The sequence below is a fragment of the Nansenia antarctica genome (genome assembly GCF_963989245.1).
Source record: "Nansenia antarctica genome assembly, chromosome: 8".
Lineage (NCBI taxonomy): Eukaryota > Metazoa > Chordata > Actinopteri > Argentiniformes > Microstomatidae > Nansenia > Nansenia antarctica.
In genome coordinates, this window is record NC_137678.1 from 31251639 (window position 1) to 31272974 (window position 21336).

The 21336-nt window shown below is 50.6% G+C and overlaps 1 protein-coding gene across 1 annotated transcript; it reads right to left on the reverse strand.

The window, feature by feature from the left end:
• Positions 1-21219, reverse strand: mettl25 (methyltransferase like 25; the record flags this gene model as incomplete). Its single annotated transcript, XM_080538275.1, has 12 exons — positions 1-102; positions 9282-9353; positions 9852-9926; positions 10834-10927; positions 12563-12636; positions 13324-13353; positions 14115-14209; positions 17824-17971; positions 18713-19429; positions 20322-20428; positions 20651-20827; positions 20991-21219. 12 exons carry the CDS (start codon positions 21217-21219, stop codon positions 1-3), a joined length of 1920 nt encoding a protein of 639 aa, XP_080394401.1.
• Between the last annotated feature and the right edge of the window lie 117 nt (positions 21220-21336).

Genomic DNA, 21336 nt, shown 5'->3' on the forward strand with positions numbered 1-21336 from the left:
TCACGCTACCCTGGGTAGCGCCTTCGCTCCCACGACGCCGTAACATCTCGGTGACAGCAGCGGATCAAACAGTTGCACCAGAGCGGAGAACGACACACCCTCCTGTAAACACACAAGCAGAAACACGACAGAAACACACACCCGTCAAGAAAGAGATCCAAGATCCACCCCCCCAACCCCTCCCACCCCCCCTTTAGAAGACACACCGTGAGTCTTTGAACAGAGCGTGAAGCAGGGCCCAGATGAGAGCTGCTCTCTCTGTGAGAGGTCTTCCTGACTGTTCCCCAGAGTCGGCACATCTGTGCAAATATTGTGTTAGGTGGACGGTGTTCCTCTGTGAAGCTAGCATGTCTGTTCCTCTGTGAAGCTAGCTAGCATGCTAGCATGTCTGGGCTAGCGGGGCTAGCTGGCTGGGCACCTCGCTGCCCCTGCTGGAGACGCCTGCCTGGTGTTCACAGCTGATTCAACAACCTGCCCCGGCTAGCAGACACTCACACGCTGCTACCAACAGATGCGCTGGGGCAGACACACACACACACACACACACACACGCGCTCACACACGCACGCTCACTCGCACACACATATGCAGGGTGGAGTGTACTCCCGACCGCTAGGGGGCGATAGTATTGGGTTATGTGTTTAGTACTCTCTGTTAAGAGGTTAGAGTTAGGAGAAGTTGTGGCTGCCATTGTGGATGCCAGGTGGTCAGAGGATACACGGTGTTTCTCCTCTCTCTTTAGGACGTGTTTGCCTGTTATACGTAAGTCTGTTATTAGTTATATGTATCTTGTTATCATATTTTGGTGAACAGTAATCGTTCATGTTTGTTTATATCTTGTTATGTATGTCTTGTTATGGTAATTGTATTTACTCATACCCTGTATTCTCACCCACAGGGTGTTGACATCTTTGTCTAAATAAATATTATAAACAGACATTGAGGAGTCTTCTTCATGTCAACACCATGAAGGTAGAATGCCCCTTCCCCGGCTGCGACTTCGAGACCAGAGACGTGTCCGAAGCACTCGCCATCGTCTTGCTGACAAACCATGGACATTTCCATCGAGGTGCGGCGGTTCAGACCCCAGCTCCCCGAGGCCCGAGGATGGAGCGGCCTAGGGTTGACACCGGCATCTCAACGGAGGAGTGGAACGTGTTCGTCCGGCGGTGGGAGGTCTTCCGGGCGGGGTCGGGCATTGGAGCGGCCCAGGCCCCGTTCCAGCTGTTTCAGTGCGCGGGGATCGAACTTGGAGACAGCCTGTTGAAAGCTGACCCGGACGTCGCCTCTGGGACTCTAGAGGAACTACTTGCTGCTATGCGCTTGCTGGCCGTTGTCCCGGTCGCCACATGCGTCCTGCGCACAAAGCTGCTTCAGCTGCGCCAGGAACGCGATGAGACATTCCGCGCCTTTACTGCCAGAGTGCGTGGGAAGGCGGAGACGTGCTCTTACGTGGCTGTCTGCGAGTGTGGCAAGAGTGTGAGCTACACTGATCACATCATCCGCGATGTCCTTGTTAATGGGATCTACGACCCGGACATACGCCGCGAGGCGTTAGGGACGCCTGACATTCTTCTGAAGCCCGTTAATGATGTGGTCGCGCTCGTCGAGGGCAAGGAGATGGCTCGTAACGCCCTTCCATCATCCGCCCTGTCGGCTGTCTCCTCATTCCAGCGCTTGAGGAAGGACCCACAGCCAAGCCCACAGCGGAGCCCCTCCTTGGCCCCGAGTCCAGCTGAGGTGGCAAAACGAGCCGTGTGCCCAGGGTGTCAGAATACGTTCCATGTCTTTACAGAGGGGTCTCGCGGATGGAACATCAGGCCTCACCAGCTCTGTGTCGACTGCTTCAAGGCCCGTCGACGCAAGCGGCGGCTGCCACCATTTGACGGTCAGCAGGCTACCATGGGATCCGAGGTGTGGTTGCGGACGCCGTCTAACGGTCAGCAGGCCGCCCTGGAGTCGGAGCCAATCTCCCAGCTCTCGGTCATTCAGTCTGAGGCGCGCCCAGATCGACACTACGGGAACCATCGTCGGCGCCGCACAACGGCACCACTCAGACTCGAGCACCATATCTTCTCCAAGGGCGAATGGAGGCGGGCCAGGCTGAGGGAACACCCCCGGGCACTGATCTCCGTCTCGATTGACAATCCGGTGGGTCAGGGGGGCGGCGCCGGCTGTCGGCCCTCGGGGAACATGGTGGAGGTGTCCGCCATCGCAGACACAGGTGCGCAGTCGGACATTTGGTCGTTAGAGGAGTACCTGTCCTGCGGATTCTCGCGTGACGACCTGCGCCCTGTTAGCCTCAGCCTCTCGGCTGCAAATCGCTCCCCCATAGCCATTGATGGCGCATTCTTTGCTACACTCTCGGCGGTCTCCAACGGCGGCGAGGTGTCGTCCTGCCGCTCAATGGTGTATGTGAGCAGCTCGGTCCGGGGAATGTACCTCTCCTATGAGTCGCTGCTCAACCTCAGCCTCCTGCCTAAGGACTTCCCAACAGGTGGTGCGGGGCGACCCAGGGACACGCACGATCCTGCCCCCCCTTCCTCGCCGGATCGGCCCTTGTCTGTTAATGCATTGAAGTCCGCCAACGGCGGCTGCGACGGCCCGAGTGACCCCCATGACGCCAGGTGCTCGTGTCCACAGCGTGCAGTCCCTCCGGCGCTGCCATTCTCTTGCGGCGCTGCCATTCTCTTGCGAGCCTGAGAACAATAGCCGGATGAAGGGGTGGTTGATTGAGAGGTATGCCTCATCTACATTTAACACGTGCCCCCATCGGGCATTGCCTTGCATGGAGGGGCCGCCCGTCGAGATGCATGTGGACCCTGCTGCCGCGCCGAAAGCGTGCCACACCGCAGCCGGTGTGCCTCTCCACTGGCAGCAGAAGGTCCACGACGACCTTCTCCGGGACGAGGCCCTTGGTGTCATCGAGCGTGTGCCGTACGGCGAACCGGTTACATGGTGCCACCGGATGGTGGTTACCCGGAAGCACGACGGGTCCCCCCGCAGGACCGTGGACCTTTCCCCTCTCAATAAGTTCTGCCAGCGTGAGACGTTCGCCACTGAGTCCCCATTCCACCTCGCACGTCGTGTCCCGAAGGGCACCTGGAAGACAGTCACGGACGCTTGGAATGGTTATCACAGTGTGCCACTGCGCGAGTCTGACCGTCATCTGACAACTTTCATCACTCCCTTTGGCCGGTGGCGTTACACCAGGGCACCACAGGGTTTCCTCTCGTCGGGTGATGGCTACAACCGCCGTTTTGACGCCATCCTCTCAGACTTTGAACGCAAGGAACGGTGTGTGGATGACACGGTCCACTACGACACCGACTTGGAGCAGCACTGGTGGAGGACCATCGATTTCCTGACACGTGTCGGGCGGTCAGGCGTCGTGTTGAACCCGGGCAAGTTTCAGTTTGCGCAGAGGAGCGTGGACTTCGCTGGCTTCAGGGTGTCGGACGCTACCATCGAGCCACTTCCCAAATACCTGGACGCCATCCGGGACTTCCCCAGCCCGGTCTCCACGACAGATATCAGAAGCTGGTTCGGCCTTGTCAATCAAGTGACTAACTACGCCCAGTTGCGCGATACTATGGCTCCTTTCAAGCCCTTCCTCAGCCCACGCTGCAAGTTTGCATGGTCAACCGAGCTGGAGGAGGCCTTCCAGGCGTCTAAGCATGCCATAATTGGGGCCATTCGCGAAGGTGTAGAGATCTTTGACATGCAGAAGCGCACCTGCCTCCGCCCCGACTGGTCCAGGCGAGGCATTGGCTACTTCCTTCTCCAACAGCATTGCAGCTGTGCCTCGGGCGTGCCGGACTGCTGCCCGGGAGGTTGGAGAATCACACTCGCTGGGTCTCGCTTCCTGTCCTCCGCGGAGCAGCGTTATGCGGCTATCGAAGGGGAGGCCCTGGCCGTGGCCTGGGGCCTGGAGCAGGCACGATACTTCACGCAGGGATGCGACGATCTCGTCGTGGTCACCGACCACAAGCCCCTGGTGAAGATCTTCGGGGACCGCACACTCGACGAGATCACAAACTCACGCTTGTTCAGGCTCAAACAGCGTACCCTCCCATGGCGTTTCGAGATTGTTTACCTCCCTGGCGTGAGCAACCATGCCGCTGACGCTGCCTCAAGGCACCCTTCCCCCTCGGGCTCGGCTAGCGGCCTCTCCCTGGAACCGCCAGGCGTGCCTGACACTGTCGAGTTGGCACTCATGGCTTCCATCTGCATCGATGCTCAGGAGCTCGGCGCCGTCTCCTGGCCCCTCCTCGCGCAAGAGACAGCGGCTGACGCATGCCTCGGCCGCCTGCTGGACATGATTGAGCACGGGGACGGAGTGGACGCGCATGACCCTGCCGTGGTGAGTTTGTCGCCGGTCTGTGACTCCATCTATGCGCAGGACGGGGTCTTGCTGTATCAGGATCGCGTCGTGATTCCCCTATCCCTCCGCGAGAGAGTCCTTCGACACCTTCATGCTGCCCACCAGGGGGTTTCGGCGATGGAGCAGCACGCCCGGGCCATAGTCTACTGGCCTGGGATGTCTGGGGATATCCGCACTGTCAGGACCGGGTGCGCGGACTGCAACCGCAATGCTCCATCACAGGCAGCTACGCCCCCTCTGTCATCTCCGCCACCGTCCACCCCGTTCGAGGCAGTGTTTGCTGACTTCTTTGATTACGGGGGCCGCCACTACCTGGTCGTCGGGGATCGGCTCTCAGGCTGGGTGGAGGTCCTGGGCGCTGCGGCCGGGACTGATGCTGGAGGCGCAGCTGGCCTTGTTCGCCACCTCCGCTCATTCTTTTGGACCTTTGGGGTGCCTGAGGAGCTTTCAAGCGATGGCGGCCCGGAATTTATGGCAAGCCACACTCAGGACTTCCTCCGCCTATGGCAGATCAGGCATCGTGTGTCCTCCGTCAGTTTCCCACAGTCTAACGGGAGAGCGGAGGTCGCTGTTAAGACTGCGAAGCGGCTTCTGATGTCCAACAGTGGCCCGGCGGGCAGTCTCGACCAGGATCGCTTCTTGCGCGCGATGATACAGTTGCGTAACACACCAGCCTGCAACCTCTCACCAGCACAGATCATTTTCGGTCACCCCCTTCGAGGTTCACTCTCCTTCGTTAACAGGCTGGAGAAGTTTTCGAACCCGCATATCCGTCCTCTCTGGCGTCAGGCATGGGCTGTGAAGGAGGATGCCCTTCGTACGCGGATGTCCCGTACCACCGAGTCTCTGGGGGTTCATTCAAGACCACTTCGCCCTCTGGCACTCGGTGAGAGGGTGTTTATCCAGAATCAGCAGGGCCCGAGCCCCAATAAGTGGGACAGGTCTGGGGTGGTGGTGGAGTCGCTTGGCCACGATCAGTATCGGGTGAGAGTTGATGGCTCAGGACGCCTGACGTTGCGCAACCGGCGGTTCCTCCGTGGCTACACGCCAGTCGCCCCATGTACCCAGCGGCTGCCGTCGCCGCCTCCCCTGCCTCCTCCCTCCCTGGACTCTCTGCCCCTAGCTACCCCCTCTGGTCCAGTGGTGCCCCAGGGTGACGCCCGGCTGGGGACGGATGGGCCCCGTGTTGCTGTTCTGGGCCCCTCTCTGCTAGGGCCTTCGTCGTCTCTCCCCGCGCCCCTAGTTCCCGCTGGTGTGGCTCCCGCTACACCTCTTCCTGCGCCGTCGCCACTGCGGCCCGCCCGGCCGGCCCGTGCTAGGAGGCCACCTAAGCGATATGAAGCTGAGTCTGGCCAATGGATTTGAGCCCGTGGACCCACGTGGATTCGTGGCTCCCCGGTCTGGGGGGGATGCAGGGTGGAGTGTACTCCCGACCGCTAGGGGGCGATAGTATTGGGTTATGTGTTTAGTACTCTCTGTTAAGAGGTTAGAGTTAGGAGAAGTTGTGGCTGCCATTGTGGATGCCAGGTGGTCAGAGGATACACGGTGTTTCTCCTCTCTCTTTAGGACGTGTTTGCCTGTTATACGTAAGTCTGTTATTAGTTATATGTATCTTGTTATCATATTTTGGTGAACAGTAATCGTTCATGTTTGTTTATATCTTGTTATGTATGTCTTGTTATGGTAATTGTATTTACTCATACCCTGTATTCTCACCATCAGGGTGTTGACATCTTTGTCTAAATAAATATTATAAACAGACATTGAGGAGTCTTCTTCAACATACACACACACACGCTCACACGCGCACACACGTGCACACACATACACACACGTGCATACGCACGCTCACACACGCGCACACACACACACACACACAGGTGCATACGCACGCTCACACGAACACACACACACACACACGTGCATACGCACGCTCACACACACGCTCACACTCACACACACACTCTCACTCTCACACACACACACACACACTCACACTCAGTTGAACCAGGATAACAATCAGCATGATTAGATTCTCTTCCATATTCCCATCAGGGGGGATCAGATGCATTTCCACAAGTAATCAAACTCTTACTCTCTCCCAGCCTGCGGACAATCAGTGATTCGTCATGATCACTCGAATCACAGATTGACTTGATATTTTTGGCCGGGGAGCGCCAGTGTCGGATTTTACAACCTAATAAGCGACCTAAAAAACACCACCTTTATATGGAGCGGACGACAACTCTCACGTTGTCCACTCCGGCTTCTCTGGACTCGCGTAGTTGTCGTCAAGGTAATGTAACAAGGCACAAAGGCCCTTTAATGTTCTAACGCACGGCAAAACACGGAGACCTAGAGACAAATAAGGGAAGGATAACTCCACTGTATATTCGTAGCCTCAGGGGAGGCTGGTGGAGGTAGAAATCGGAGGACGGGGCTCATTGTAAGGCATGGAATCAACGGAACGAGGAACGCGATCAAATACACGTGTCTGCATTACAATGAGCCCATCCTCCGATTCCTACATCCCCCCGCCTCCCCTGAGAGGAATATACAGCGGAGTTATAGGAGCTGAGAGGACCTTGTGTTACACTGAGCGCACCCAGTATGACTTCCATCGAAATTATGATTCCCTATGAAAGGGGAGATAATGTTATGTTATGGTACGTTGGCCGAGAACTTTTGAAACCTCCTCAGATATGGTCGCAAGGATCACTTAGCGGCATGTCTGGGTGTCCGCGCATGCTGAAGGTTTTTAGACGAGGTTTCATGTTAAAAGCAATGTTCTCACTCCGGAAATGGGAAAATCAAAAACTCAAACTTCTGACCCGTAATAGGAGAGTGAGAATATATATGTGCCTGGAGGGATGGACATAAGCGGAGAAGAAGTCCTAGTCATTGTCGCCATTGGTGTGTGAATGTGTGTGTGAATGGGTGAATGAGAGGCCGTTGGAAAGCGCTTTGGAGCAGCAAAAAAGGCGCTATATAAGTGCAGTCCATTTACCATTTAGTCGAGTAGGCCTCTCGCCTGAATTGATGTGATATCGCCACTGCCCCTAAAATCACCTCAGAAAACGCAGTACAGTAACTTCTCAACGTTCTCACGGTCTGACTGACAGACAACCTGAGGTTTCTAAACGACGGCGTCTTCAATCAGAACATCCAATTCCTCAGAACTCGCGACTGAAATGGCGACACATACAGTATATAGGATAGCCTGGCCATTGTCTCGGCGTCTATCTGAAGAAGCCACTGAAACCGCTCACAGACACAAGACCTTCTTCTTTTCCCCGTTGCCAATGTGACACACATACATTTGGAATCAGTGCAACAATGTGTGGCCCCAGTCCCTCGTGTGGTTGAGTGTGAAACAATGGATCCCATGCATGATGGCTGAGGTCATGTTGTCATAGTTACGCTCACATGGTGTAATTACGGTCTAAATTAAAAAGAGACGCGTGGTTTCGCACTGTGTGGTTTTGGATGTCACAACGAGACTCTACAGCACATCTGGGCTGTGTTTGTGTGTGTGTGTGTGTGTGTGAGTGTGTGTATGAGTGTGTGTGTGTGAGTGGGATGGAGAGAAGACGATGAAAGAAGGGAGGAGGGAATGGAGAGCATCGTGGCTTCTCTTTGAGAAATGTTGACTCATGTAGTTGGATTGGTCTCAGTTGCCTTCCTACACAGCCTTTCCCTTTAGTGTCTGCTCTGGTCTCCAATCACATTGACGAATACTCGAACGTTTCTTGCATATTGCTTCATCACCCAGCCCATATTTTCAGTGCACGCGAAGTAGAGTAGAGTAGGACCTTTTCAGTGAGCATGAAGTAAGGGGAGGAAGCAGTCTACACAGCAGTCGGGCTGCCCGATCACGTCTCTTCACAACACTGGCTCCCCGCTGGTGGAATGAGCTCCCCACGGCTGTCAGAACGGCAGAGTCACTACCCATCTTCCGTCGTAGACTGAAGACCCATCTCTTCAGGTTACATCTTAACTGCTCCTCCTGAGACATCTTCTGACCCTCACCACTACGTCTCCTAAAGACACCCGCTTTCCCCTCTACTGTGTCCCTAGAACTTCTATTGCCCCCCTTGTACTGTTTCTCAGTTTCTCCAGTAAAAAAAATAAAAAAAAAAAAAGTTTTAGTAGAAGGCGATAATAGGGAGAAGGTTTTTCCTTCTATCAGTGGCCCCCGGCCCGAGCTAGAGTACTCTTCCTGCAACGAATGGTGGACTGCTGATTCACATGCTTAGTATTCAAATGTATTGATTGTAAGTCGCTTTGGAATAAGGCGTCTGCTAAATGCCAAAAATGTAAATGTAAAGCCAGGTCGTGAGCTTAGAATGATAAGGTTCTATCTCCGTTTAGGGTAGTTCAGAGATATTGAGCGTCAAAGTTTTTACATTCCATTATGTTTTGTGCAATGGAACCTTTGTATTTTATGAATTACTAACTCAAAAATGTCAACATTTTAAAAATAACACCACACAGGCATTAATAAACACCTAATGGATCAGATTATGTAAAAACTACATTTTGACAAAAATGGAGATAGAACCTTATAATTCTAACGTCACAAGGTGACTGAGAGGCCTCTGGTGGTGTGTCTGAGGTAAATGGACTGACTTATATAGCTATGCCTTATTCCAAAGCGCTTTACAACGGCCTCTCATTCACCCATTCACACACCAATGGCGGCAAGCTACCATGCAAGGCGCTGGTCGGCCCGCTCGTTGGGAGCAATTTGGGGTTCAGTGTCTTGTCCAAGGACACTTTGACATGTGGCCAGCCGGGGCTCGAACCGCTGATCTGCCAACCTTGCGATCATTAGACGGCGGCTCTGAGGTCTGTCATTGGGGGTCGAGGGCCTTTACTTTACTTTACTTTACTGTACCTGCTCTGTCAGGTAGCAGAGACGGTCCAGGAGGATCAGACCCTCGATGCAGGGAGCCAGAGTCACCTTCAGCTGGGAGACGAAACACAGACCCAGTAAACAGGAAGGAGAACAGAGGTACACAGGGCTCAGAGGTACACAGGGCTCAGTGTGCATTTCAACGGGATCAGATCGATGACAAAACGGTACAGTCAATTAACAAAGGGGAACACGGCACAAGGCATGGCAGTCACATCACTGAGATCTTGACAAGCTCAGATCTTAAAACATAAAAAAAAAAAACTAGGTTTGGTTACAACCAGCGTATTTTTTGGGGAGTTGGGTGACTACCCTGAGGCCTGCGAAGATCTCACGTGATGTGCTGCGATCCAACTGCGTTCTAGTTCTAGGTTTACACATGGACGTTTTTCACTCAGAGCACTTTACACAAGTCATTGTAAGGGGTAGTGTAGGGGCGTAAACCCAGCTTAATAAGGCTTAATAACTCCTCAGCCATACAAAAGGCGGGACAAAGAGAGCCATGGGGGAGACTTCACTCAATAACACCGTAGTAACGTTGTAAGGACCCACCATGTTGAAGGCTTCCATCTCACACATCCTGGGCCTGTAGGTGTCATGGTAACCCTGTATGACACTGTCCGAGAGCTGAGAGAGGGGGAGGGAGGGAAGGAAGGGGGGGGATGAGGGGAGGAGATGAGAAAGAGGTGAAAAGGTGAGGAAAGTGAGGGAGCAAGAGGAGGGTGGACGGTTAAGGAGAGAGAGAGAGAGAACAGATTTATACCCTGAGGTGATAGGTGAGTGACAAGATAACACAGAACAATAGAAGCTTCTAATCTGAGGCTTTACCAGCAACAGGGGAGAAATATGATCCCTCCCTTATCTCGGGGAGTCAGGTGAGACATCTCCACCTAATCTCTGCACTCGCTGAGCGTTTAACAATGCCTTACCCATGATCCCCTGCTCCGAGAGATCAATCACTCCGAGCAGAACTTCACAAATGTCTATTTACCATTTTCCGATTTTCTAAAGAACCCTTTAAAGTCCATGTGTCAGTTTCAAAAACCGATTTTAGAGCAACCGAATACATTGAACTGCTCAGGGATTCTATTCAACGTTTCAACCGTTACAGATAATTACTTTTGTCTGTCGAATTGCAACAGTATGATGCCAAAAAGCCTGTCTTGAATCAAGCGGTGAACGTTGACATTTTCTCATCAAGGTTTAGGGTTAGTCCTTACAGACCGTTAGGGAACGATTTCCTGATGTACGTAGTTGTACGACTGCCGTGTGTTTTCCCACCGAGGACATGTTCTTGCACTTAGTTGTACAGTATTTATTCATAATATCCACTCATATTGGTACTGTATATTTTGTCTTGAGTATTGTCGTCTTGTTGTTGTATGTACTGTAGCTTGTTTAGTATGGTAGAATACCAAATAATGTTCCTAGTGCACTGCACATGGCGAATAAAGTTGAATTGAATTGAATTAGAAAAAGTCCTGAATTTGTCGATAGTCCCACACTGACCCTTGACCCTTGACCCCACACTGACCCGTGATTCGTCCAGCTCCAGCCTCCGCAGCGCTCTCCGGACGTAGTCCACGAAGGAGGTGGACTTGGAGTAGATGTTCCCCACACGCTTCTCACTGCCAAGGATACACAGACAGACAGACAGACAGACAGACAGACAGGCAGGCAGACAGACAGACAGACACACACACACACACTCAGACACACAGACAGACAGACAGACAGACACACACACACACACAGACAGACAGACAGACAGACACCCACATGTGCGCACACACACACACACACACACACACACTTGTTATTAAGTCACAGGCATTTGATTCCCTTTCATCCCGTGTCTCTGGCAGCTCTGTGTTATTCCCCCGCCCTCGCTACAACACCTTGGCAACCGCAGCGAAACAGTCAAACAGTCCCCCCCCCTCTCCCCCCTCTCCCCTGTAGACAAACATCACAGCAGCGAGGTGGTGATGTGATCCGCTCCACCATTTATGCTGTGTGATACTGATGTCACTCAGTCCCCTCGTTGTCGACGGGGAGAGGGGGGCTGTCAGTGAGAGCATTCAGCCTGTCATCGTGTGTGTGAGCGCTACAGAGGGTTAGGTACCTCCCCACTCTCAAAGGAACGTGAGCGTTCGGTATACTGGAAAGGTTTTCAACGCGAACAGCCGTTCTGATTCACTTGTTCTCCCCTCTCAACAGACAATCACTGACACTGTGTAGTAGTAGGCCATGTGCCTTTTTTTTCTCCCCCCTCTCTCTCTGTCTCTCTCTTTCTGTCTCTCTCTTTCTGTCTCTCTCTCTCTCTCTGTCTGTCTGTCTCTCTCTCTCTCTCTCTCAGTGTGTGTCTGTCTGTCTTTCTCTCTCTCTCTGTGTCTGTCTGTCTGTCTGTGTCTCTCTTTCTCTCTCTCCCCCCCCTCCCTCTCTCTCTCTCTCTCTCCCTCCCCCCAATGACTTCCTGACTCCACTCTGGCGATGGGAGTAGGTCTACTCTTTGTATGGGATGTTATGGTAGTACGGTAGTACCGCAGTACGATAGTACCGCGGCTGAATGTACTGTATGTGACTCAGCACACGGGGAAGTGGAGCTTTCCCGTCGCAAACATCGAAAAAAAGAGGATCAGCCTTGAACAGCTGAGAAGCAACTGTTGAAGAGCTCTGTCACAACCGGGCAAGCCACCAAACGGGGCATCTGTTGTGATGTGGTTGCTATGGTAACTAGGGATGCTCCGATTTATCGGCTACCGATTTAAATCGGCCGATTTCACTCCAAATGACTCGATCGGTGATCGGCAAAAATGGCCGATCGCAAAACCGATCTTTTTTTTTTTTTTCCTGGGGAAGACAGATAACTGAACAGAAAACATAGGAGGACGTAACAGTATGTAAACCATGAAGGCCACGTTTATGATGTCTTTTATACAGCCATATCGACTGACTTGGGCTTCAGGCCCTAACTGGGTGATAGGCCAGACTTTTACTATGCCATAAAAATGGGTCTGCGTTTGCTTGGTGCCTAATGGATCAGAGCTTTTGTCTAAAAAGCAAAAAATATGTAGGCTATCCAGTCAGTAGGCCGACAGTTATGTATTTTAAAAAAAATCGGTATCGGTATTGGTTGATCTTGAGGAAAAAAATCGGTGATCGGTATCGGCCCCAAAAATCCAGATCGGAGCATCCCTAATGGTAACACAGCTTTACGGGGGGGGGGGGGAAATTCGTCCTCTAACAAGAAAGAGTGAACTCACCTTTTAAAGGCGCTGTAGTGGTCCCTGAGAATGACATGGAGGACTGCTCTGTAGAAGAGGGACTCCATCTGAATCTGTGGGACAGCCAAAAAAAACAAAGATCCTTTTGTTGTCTTTTTTTGGGGGGGGGGTCTTTCCTCCAGATATTTGTTCTTTTCCTGCTAATGATTAGAGTGTGTGTTTCGAACACAATCGGGGAGATTTTCCATGAGGATCTCCTAACCTCCATACAAAGTGCCCAATCAGACTTTTTTGGGGTATTATTTGAGTACGCCGGTGGTTTAAACACGCAGTCCATCTCCTTGTGATTACATTAATATTCATACGCATTCTTTATTAATGGCCAGGGTCGGATCACGTGTCGGGTCTGGCCCCGGCACACCGCAGCGTACAGCTCAGATAGACCTATAGAAACAGCCAATCAGACTTGACGTTTAAATCCCTCTGTGAAATATAGGGTACAGTTTGGTGCCACACATCCGTATCGACTTCACCCTGGAATGTGGACAATAAAAACACGATCTAGTGACTTAGTGCGGGTACGCACATATGGGGCTGTGTTCTGGATGTAATAATATCATCGATCAACTTTGATTAGCTTCGACAGGAGTGAATTTGTAATCGCCAGAAATGCAGTGAACCGTTATTATTACAGATGATAGCATGGTCATAGGGGAACTAGAACCTATGGTCTGGTGCTGATGGGCAGTTACAAATTGACTCTGTGTTCATATATTGACGTGATAATATACTGCACTTACCCCTTGGCCGACTGTAACTCTTTCCAGAGCCTATAGAAGAGAACGGAGAGATCGTGTCATTGCTTTTTTACAAAAGTTAAAACTCCAGAATGTTCGTGAGCTTAGAATGATAAGGTTCTATCTCCGTTTAGAATGATAAGGTTCTATCTCCGTTTAGGGCAGTTCAGAGATATTGAGCGTCAACGTTTTTACATTCCATTATGTTTTGTGAGATGGAACCTTTGTATTTTATGAATTACTAACTAAAACATTTCAACATTTTAAAAAATAACACCACACAGGCATTAATAAACACCCAATGGATCAGATTATGTAAAAAACTATTTTTTTTACAAAAATTGAGATAGAACCTTATAATTCTAACGTCACGAGTTGGTGGACAACCCGTGACCTGAACTGTCACATTCTCATGGTCGCAAAAAGGTGGACATTCCAATCAACTGTAAACTAGGGCTAGGAGTCTCACCACAGAAATCAGCCACATATGCTTACGGTACTTGCCTAATAAGCATATATATATACCAGTGGGTTGGTGTGACTAGTCGTGTGTAAAACTGCTTTTCGATGAGGAAATGCTGACAGAGCAGCGATCTCTCCCTGTAGACAAGCATTGACAGGAAGTGGGGCGGTAAAGGTCAAACGGATTGCTGATGGAGTCATAGATGAATAGCTGTAGTGTATGAATATATACTGTACGTAGATAAATAGCTGTGTGTATGAATATGTACTCCTAGACTATGACTGATAGTTGGCTGTATGAAGTATCATGTCGTATGTTGAGGCGGACGTACCAAGCAGGCCGACATCCTGGCGTTTCTTCCACAGAACCAGGCCTGGTCCCTCAGGTACTGGCTCATGGGGAATCCACACACACTGCTGGGACACTCTGTGCACACACACACACACACACACACACACACACACACACACACACACACACACCGATTTAACACCTGCCATGTCAAAAACTGACAGAACCATTTGTTTTTATACACATTGACTGGAAGGGTTTCGAACGCGACAGTTCTTGACAAGTCTTTTTTAAAAATGATTATTTCTAACAGAGTCAGTTTCTGCAGAGGTCAGGGCTATGAAAGAAGTCCAACGGGAGAGAGAGAGCATGAAGAGCAACATTAATGCTATTCAGAGGGGGCCTCGGGACTCGCTTTAAAGTCCCCCCCCACCCCCCCATGACAAAAACCTGAGAACACAAGCGCTACGCTAATTAGCCCATTAGCCGTTGTGCTACACTTACCACCTGCTGAAGCTGAACACATGCTAGCAGCAGCGGCTAGCCCCTTTAAGTCTATTGAAGCAGACAGGCTTCCCTTTCCAGTTTGACGGCTAGCTTACAATATGCGGTAGAGGGGCTGTTTACACATGCTAGCACGCTAACGCACTAGCCTTAATCTCAGCCATGCTGACCACCGCCTTGTCTGGAGGGCATCGCCCTCCCCTGCCCCTTCTTTTCCTCGTCTCCCAACTGGAATGTTTCTAATATCGTAGTAGCGTGCGACAGGGGCGTCTGTTTGTTCCGAGCGCACAGGGACAATGGTGGCTTTAGGGCGTCTTAGCTCTGTGTGTCACTGAACAGCCTTAAGAACTGAGGCTGAGACGGAGGCTAGTTTCTGTTTTCTGAGGGTAAAATGGTAGAGTTTGAGGCTAGGGGGTTGGGGAAGTCCTGATCCTAAATCAGTGGGTTGGGTGTTTACGCCAGGTGCCGGAGGCTCAAAGAATAGGAAACGCAAACAGACACGACAAGCCGGTCTCTAGCGTCGGTTCCGTTATGACACGACGGCGATGGATGCCTTCCTATACGTCTTAAGGATCTCCCCCATCCTTCAAACTCTTGGCTGTTTAGTGGTTTTGGATCCCCGTTTTTTAGGGTGAGGTAGTACACCGCAAGGGCTTGGCCGGCGTCCCAGAATGCTTTGCGCAGGCCGAGAGAGAGGGGGAGAAGCGTGCAAGGGGGACCCGCAGGCGCTCCCCGAGTGTTTTCAATCAAAAACGCTCTGATGTCATCGACGCGGCTCGCGAGACGTAGGGCCCCGACAGAGCCCGGTGTCGAGGTCACACCGTTAACAGGGACGGCGTGATAGTAAGCAGCTCTCGCCCGACGGGCGCGGGATCACTCTTTAAAAGCAGGCAGGGATTGTCATTAGAGACAATGGACGTCGTTTTCAAACCCCATTAAAGGGAGGGGGGGGGGAAGCAGAGCAGGGTCATAGAAATACAACGAGAGAATTGTTACATTCAGGCACGACTATGTCCTATATGAAGATAGTTCGTGACGTTAGAATTATAAGGTTCTATCTCCATTTCTGTCAAAATTGAGTTTTTTTACATAATCTGATCCATTAGGTGTTTATTAATGCCTGTGTGGTGTTATTTTGTTTAAATGTTGACATTTTTGAGTTAGTAATTCATAAAATACAAAGGTTCCATCTCACAAAACATAATGGAATGTAAAAACGTAGACGCTCAATATCTCTGAACTACCCTAAACGGAGATAGAACCTTAGAATTCTAAGCTCACGAGTTATGACAGTAAGAAACTTGTCGGTACTGAATATGCGTGGTAAAAAGAACAGTGACATCTTGCACTGGTTTGAGTCCCTTTTGATGTCATGATTCTACACTTTTTTTTCTCTTTTTTTTTGCTTTGATTATGTGTAAGATGACTGCAAATACGAACTCCATGTCCATGGAGAGTCGGAATATGTTGAACAAATCATTTCCATTTCAATCCCTCTCAATTAAGACAGTCGAAAATATCACATTTTCAAAGCCCTAAACTGTTATCCTGAAGCTATAAATCCATTCAATGATTCCAGCAGTGTCTCTTTTCTCTTTCTTAACTGAATCTACAGAGGGCAATATTATTGGCTGTGAACTCGTCATGCACTGGTAATGGCACTGGTCTATGGACTAGCACGTGTTTTTACAACGTCATACGCCCCTTGGCTTTGGAGGAGAGTGACAAAGTAGACGGGCCGTCAGTGACAGACTTATGATTAGCATAAAAACAACGGGGGGAGGTCTGGGCTGTGGAAGAGTTACAAGCCTCCTTGAGTTGAGGGGAGGGGGGAAGGGAGGGAGAGAGAGAGAGAGAGGGAGAGAGAGAGAGGGAGAGAGAGAGGGGGGGGGGGGAGAGAGAGGGAGGGAGGGGGGGGGAGGGAGGGAGAAGGAGGGAGGGAGGGGGAGAGAGAGAGAGAGAGAGAGGGAGAGAGAGAGGGAGGGAAAGGGAGGGAGGGAGAGGGAGGGAGGGAGAGAGAGAGACACAGACAGACAGACAGACACACAGAGAGAGAGAAAGACAGGCAGACAGACAGACACAGAGAGAGAGAGAAAGACAGACAGACAGACACAGAGAGAGAGACAGACAGACAGACAGAGAGAGAGAGAGAGAGAGAAAGAGAGAGAGAGAGGGGGAGAGAGCGAGCGCGAGAGCGAGCGCGAGAGCGAGCAAGAGAAGGGCAGTGTAGGTCTTTAGTAAGAGTTTGGCTCTGGCTGGGCCTCCTATACACAATGGAAACCATGTGTTCACTGCAGCGGTGGGAGCGGCTGTGGGCAGTGGCAGTCCCCAGGCATTACAGGGATCGACTCTCCAAAACCCTTCCTTGATTCCTCGTGTGTTCTCTCTCCTCGCCTCCTCCTCAAAACACATTGGAGGCCTGACGTTCCTCCCCTATGACCTTCTCTTCCAATGGGTTTTGAGGTAGCAGCACGCAGGGGGAACTCTAGGAAAGTTTTTTTTCGTTTTTTTTGGGGGGGTGGGGGGGGGTTGGGGGTTACGTTTTTTCCTCTGAGAAAAAATCCACAAGGCCCTGTAGCCCCTGTGGCCTTTCTGGATTTACTTAGTGATTAGCGGCGTATTAACACATTGTTAACATTAACATTAACAACACACAGAACAAGCGTGTCGTTAACGTTAACAATGTGTTAATACGTCACTCATCAGCGTATACTTCATTTGTAGTCATCGTGTAGTCACTGAAATCAACTTTGGAAAGTTACTATGGTGCCATTAAACACTACTTATAATAAACGATGTGGTTGCTTGTTTACCCCTACTGATTATTGATCTGCACGATTAGCATAAGTGATTAGAGATGTGGTGGAAAGTCGCTGCTCTCCTCCTCGTGTCCTCTCTCTCCTTGCCTTCTTCTCAATAGGGCATTCTAGGACAAGATCAAAGAGGAGAGGCTTCAGGCCATCTCCTCCAACGCCTCTCCTCTGAGAAGGAGGCAAGCACTTGGCCAATCAGGAGAAAGAGAGGCAAGGACTTGGCCAATCAGGAGAAGGAGAGGCAAGGATTTGGCCAATCAGGAGAAGGAGAGGAGGTATTTGAGAGCATTGTAACAAAGCCAGTGAAGATGGGCAATTATCGTGTTGCCTCCACTGTGTACACGTACACACACACACACACACACACACACACACACACACAGACTGTACCCCCAGTGCGGCCAAGCCTTTCCCCCATGGCAGTATAATTACCTTGTCTAGTGGGATCAAACTCCTCCGAGAGGAGGTGGTAGCAGCAGCCCACACTGCAGACAGAGAGGAGCTCCTGTTTGGCCACAAACATGCGCAGGGTGCTGGGCGCCAGGTCTCCGCACGTATGCAGGCCAACCATGACCGCATCCTGGGGTTGGAAGACTCAGAAAATGAAATATAACGTTTTCACGGCATAAAGTCGCTGCTGGCATCAGAGAAGCCAGATCACTGACATTATACACTACGCACGCACACACTCGAAGTATGTTTTCAATGGTCCTGAAAAGCACTACTACACAAATACAAAGTATATTTATATTACCGTTAGGTCTGGTGGGTTTAGATATTAAAACGTTCATTATGGCCTCGACTGAAGCTACGGTCGGAATCGTAGAGATCCCAGGTTTCCCTGGTTACAGTGTAATGGCAACCTTGACTGACTGTAACAAGAGCAGTGGTGTAGTCTACGTGATACGCAGGACTACGGCGTATACCCACTAGGAAAGGCCAAGGATTTCCATATACCCACTTACAAATGTGTGAGGATACGTAACGGCGTTTTGTGACAGAACTTTCACACTTTCATTCACAAAATTCACCCCCCGTCTGTGTTACGAAGCACTTGACTTTTGGACCAATGTGGCTGACTATAGCGTCATATACCATCAACGGGGGGAAGATGCGACATGAAATATGTCAAAATGCAGCACTATCATGCAGAGACCAGCCTTATAACATGTAATGTTAGATATATATAACGTTAGACAGGGAGCGCAGATGTATTTTGATGGCGTTTCCGAAATGAACGATATGAGGCTTGGGAGGGGAAAATCACAGTGTACCCACTAGAAACAACTAGACTACACCACTGCACAAGAGTGTCGCTCACCTCGAGTTCTGTGATGATCTCTCGTAGCTCCGTCTCCGCGGTCACGTAGGAGGTCAGGGGCGAGAACAGGACGCTGTTACCGTTATACCCGCCTCGGGCCTTCTTCCTCTCCAGGTTCTCTCTCTTCCTCCTCTCCCTCTCCTCCCTACTCAGCTGACAGGGCTGGACGCGGAGGGACCCGGGCTCCACCATGTCCACAGACAGGGCTCTGAAGAAGCCGTCCTCCGAGGCTGGGTCTGAGGCTGGATCTGAGGCTGGATCTGAGGCTGGATCTGAGGCTGGATCTGAGGCTGGATCTGGGCTGTTCAGGTCCGACGTTCCCTCCTCCACCTCCGGGGGGGACCCGTCCTCTGACAACATCGGAGGCGGTGGAGGTGGCGGTGATGATGTAATTTCCTCTTCCTCATTTAGTCCCGCCCCCACGTTTATCTGCGCCACCTCGTCTCTCCTCTCTTCCTCCTCCTCCTCCTTCGGGGTAACGTCCCCCTGGTCCTCCGTGCCTGAAGGGGGCGCCACCACTCCCCCTCCCCGAGTCCTGCCGTCCGCCGCCGCCTTGCTGTGCCTCCGGTAGGCCCTGGAGAACTTCTTCAGCTTCCTGTTCCTCTCCTGGGCGCCGTGGGTGTTGGTGCTGGAGGAGTCGATGCCGTAGACCTGCAGGCCGAACTGGAGGGACAGGAAGGAGCACAGGTAGCCCTTCCCCGAGCCCACGTCGATCACCTGGGACCAGGGGGGAGAAGAAGAAGAGTTTACGGTCCGAATAACTTGTAAGTCATCTCTTCAGGTTACACCTTAACTGCTCCTCCTGAGACATCTACATCTACTGCCCCTCAGCACTGCGTCTCCTGAAGACACCCGCTTTTCCCCTCTACTGTGTCCCCTAAAAACGTCTATTGCCTAACCCTTGTACTGTTTCTCTGTTTCTCCAGTGTAAAAAAATAAAAAAATAAAAAGGTTTTAGAAGAAGGTGATAGAAGAAGGTTTTTCCTTCTATCAATGGCCCCGGGCCTGAGCTGGATTACTCTTCCTGCTACGACTGGTGGATTGATGATTCACTTGCTTAGTATTCAAATGTATTGATTGTAACTCGCTTCGGAATAAGGCGTCTGCTAAATGCCAAAAATGTAAATGTGAAAATGTAAATGTAAGTCCTGTGGAAAGTATACTGGAAAACATTGTTACATTGTGTTGTTGTTCATTAAGGCACTAAAAAAAAAGAGAAAATTGATTTAGAGTGAACGAAAACAGATTTCCATGGGGGTTTTTTGCGGCCGCGAAATATGTTGCCACACTACAGCATGCTGACTGAACACAACAACAACAACAACAACAGCCAATCGTGAGCTTAGAATGATAAGGTTCTATCTCCGTTTAGGGTAGTTCAGAGATATTGAGCGTCAAAGTTTTTACATTCCATTATGTTTTGTGAGATGGAACCTTTGTCTTTTATGAATTACTAACTCAAAAATGTCAACATTTTTAAAATATGGCACACAGGCATTAATAAACACCTAATGGATCAGATTATGTAAAAAACTCAATTTTGACAAAAAATTTGATAGAACCTTATAATTATAACGTCACGAACAGCCAATAACCTGGGTCTGCTAACCTGCGTGACTCTGCAGCGTTTGGCCATACTGTCCACCACCTCGGACATAGCCTGGACCTCGTGAGACTTCTTAGAGTTCATGAACTCCTCTGGCCCCACAGCCGCACCTGGAACACAGTCATGTCATCACCACAACACTGGCGTCCAATCTCCTCCTGATCTGCACTTAACGCAATTATACGCTTTGAGCTGACCCTGAGAGAGACAGTGTTATGGTAACAATGGTGACCAAAATGTTCGGTTGAATACATTAATATACCCGACTATAAAGGACCCAAGGCCCCTGACTTTATTACTGTTATTATATGATATTATTAGTGTTCCAGTACCTTGTTCCAGGGGTGAGGCGACATCGTTTTCTCGGAGGAATAGCAGTAGTTCATTCCTGGTCATACAGACGTCAAGACCAGGCAGAGAATGAGCCTTGGCGGCCTCTAAGAGTTCAGCCACATCCACCAGCTGCTTTGTGTCATCACAGAAACCAAAGGTGGTCTTGGCTTCGTCTACTAAGGGGAGAAAGTTCTATAAATGTTGGATGTATTTCCAAATGCTGCTACAGAGGTTGACAAGACACACTAGGAAAAAAAAGAAAAAAAAAGCACAATTGTGCATTGAACTTAACCTTTCTGAGGCCAGAATTTTGAACAGACAATCAGGCCTTACCCTTACCGTTTCTGTGACTTAAATTGTGTTCTGGCGCCCTCTTGTGGACGTCGTTGGAAATGATCGCTGACAACAGCTCCATCGGTGGCACGGCCATGAACTGGTCCCAGACATCGCGGGTGTAGAAATCCACCGTGTGCGCGTTGGCGATGCTTAACGAGACAGAGAGGAAGCGCTGGACTTCATCTATTTTTTGATGAATCGCTGCAAGAGAATTCATAATAGGAGATGCCATTTATGGAAAACTCACTTAACGTGGACGTGTATGATGATGTGGGGATATGGACGGATCTCTCATCGAACTGAGCATTTTAAGGCATTACTTGTTGCAAATAAACCACGATCGTTTTCA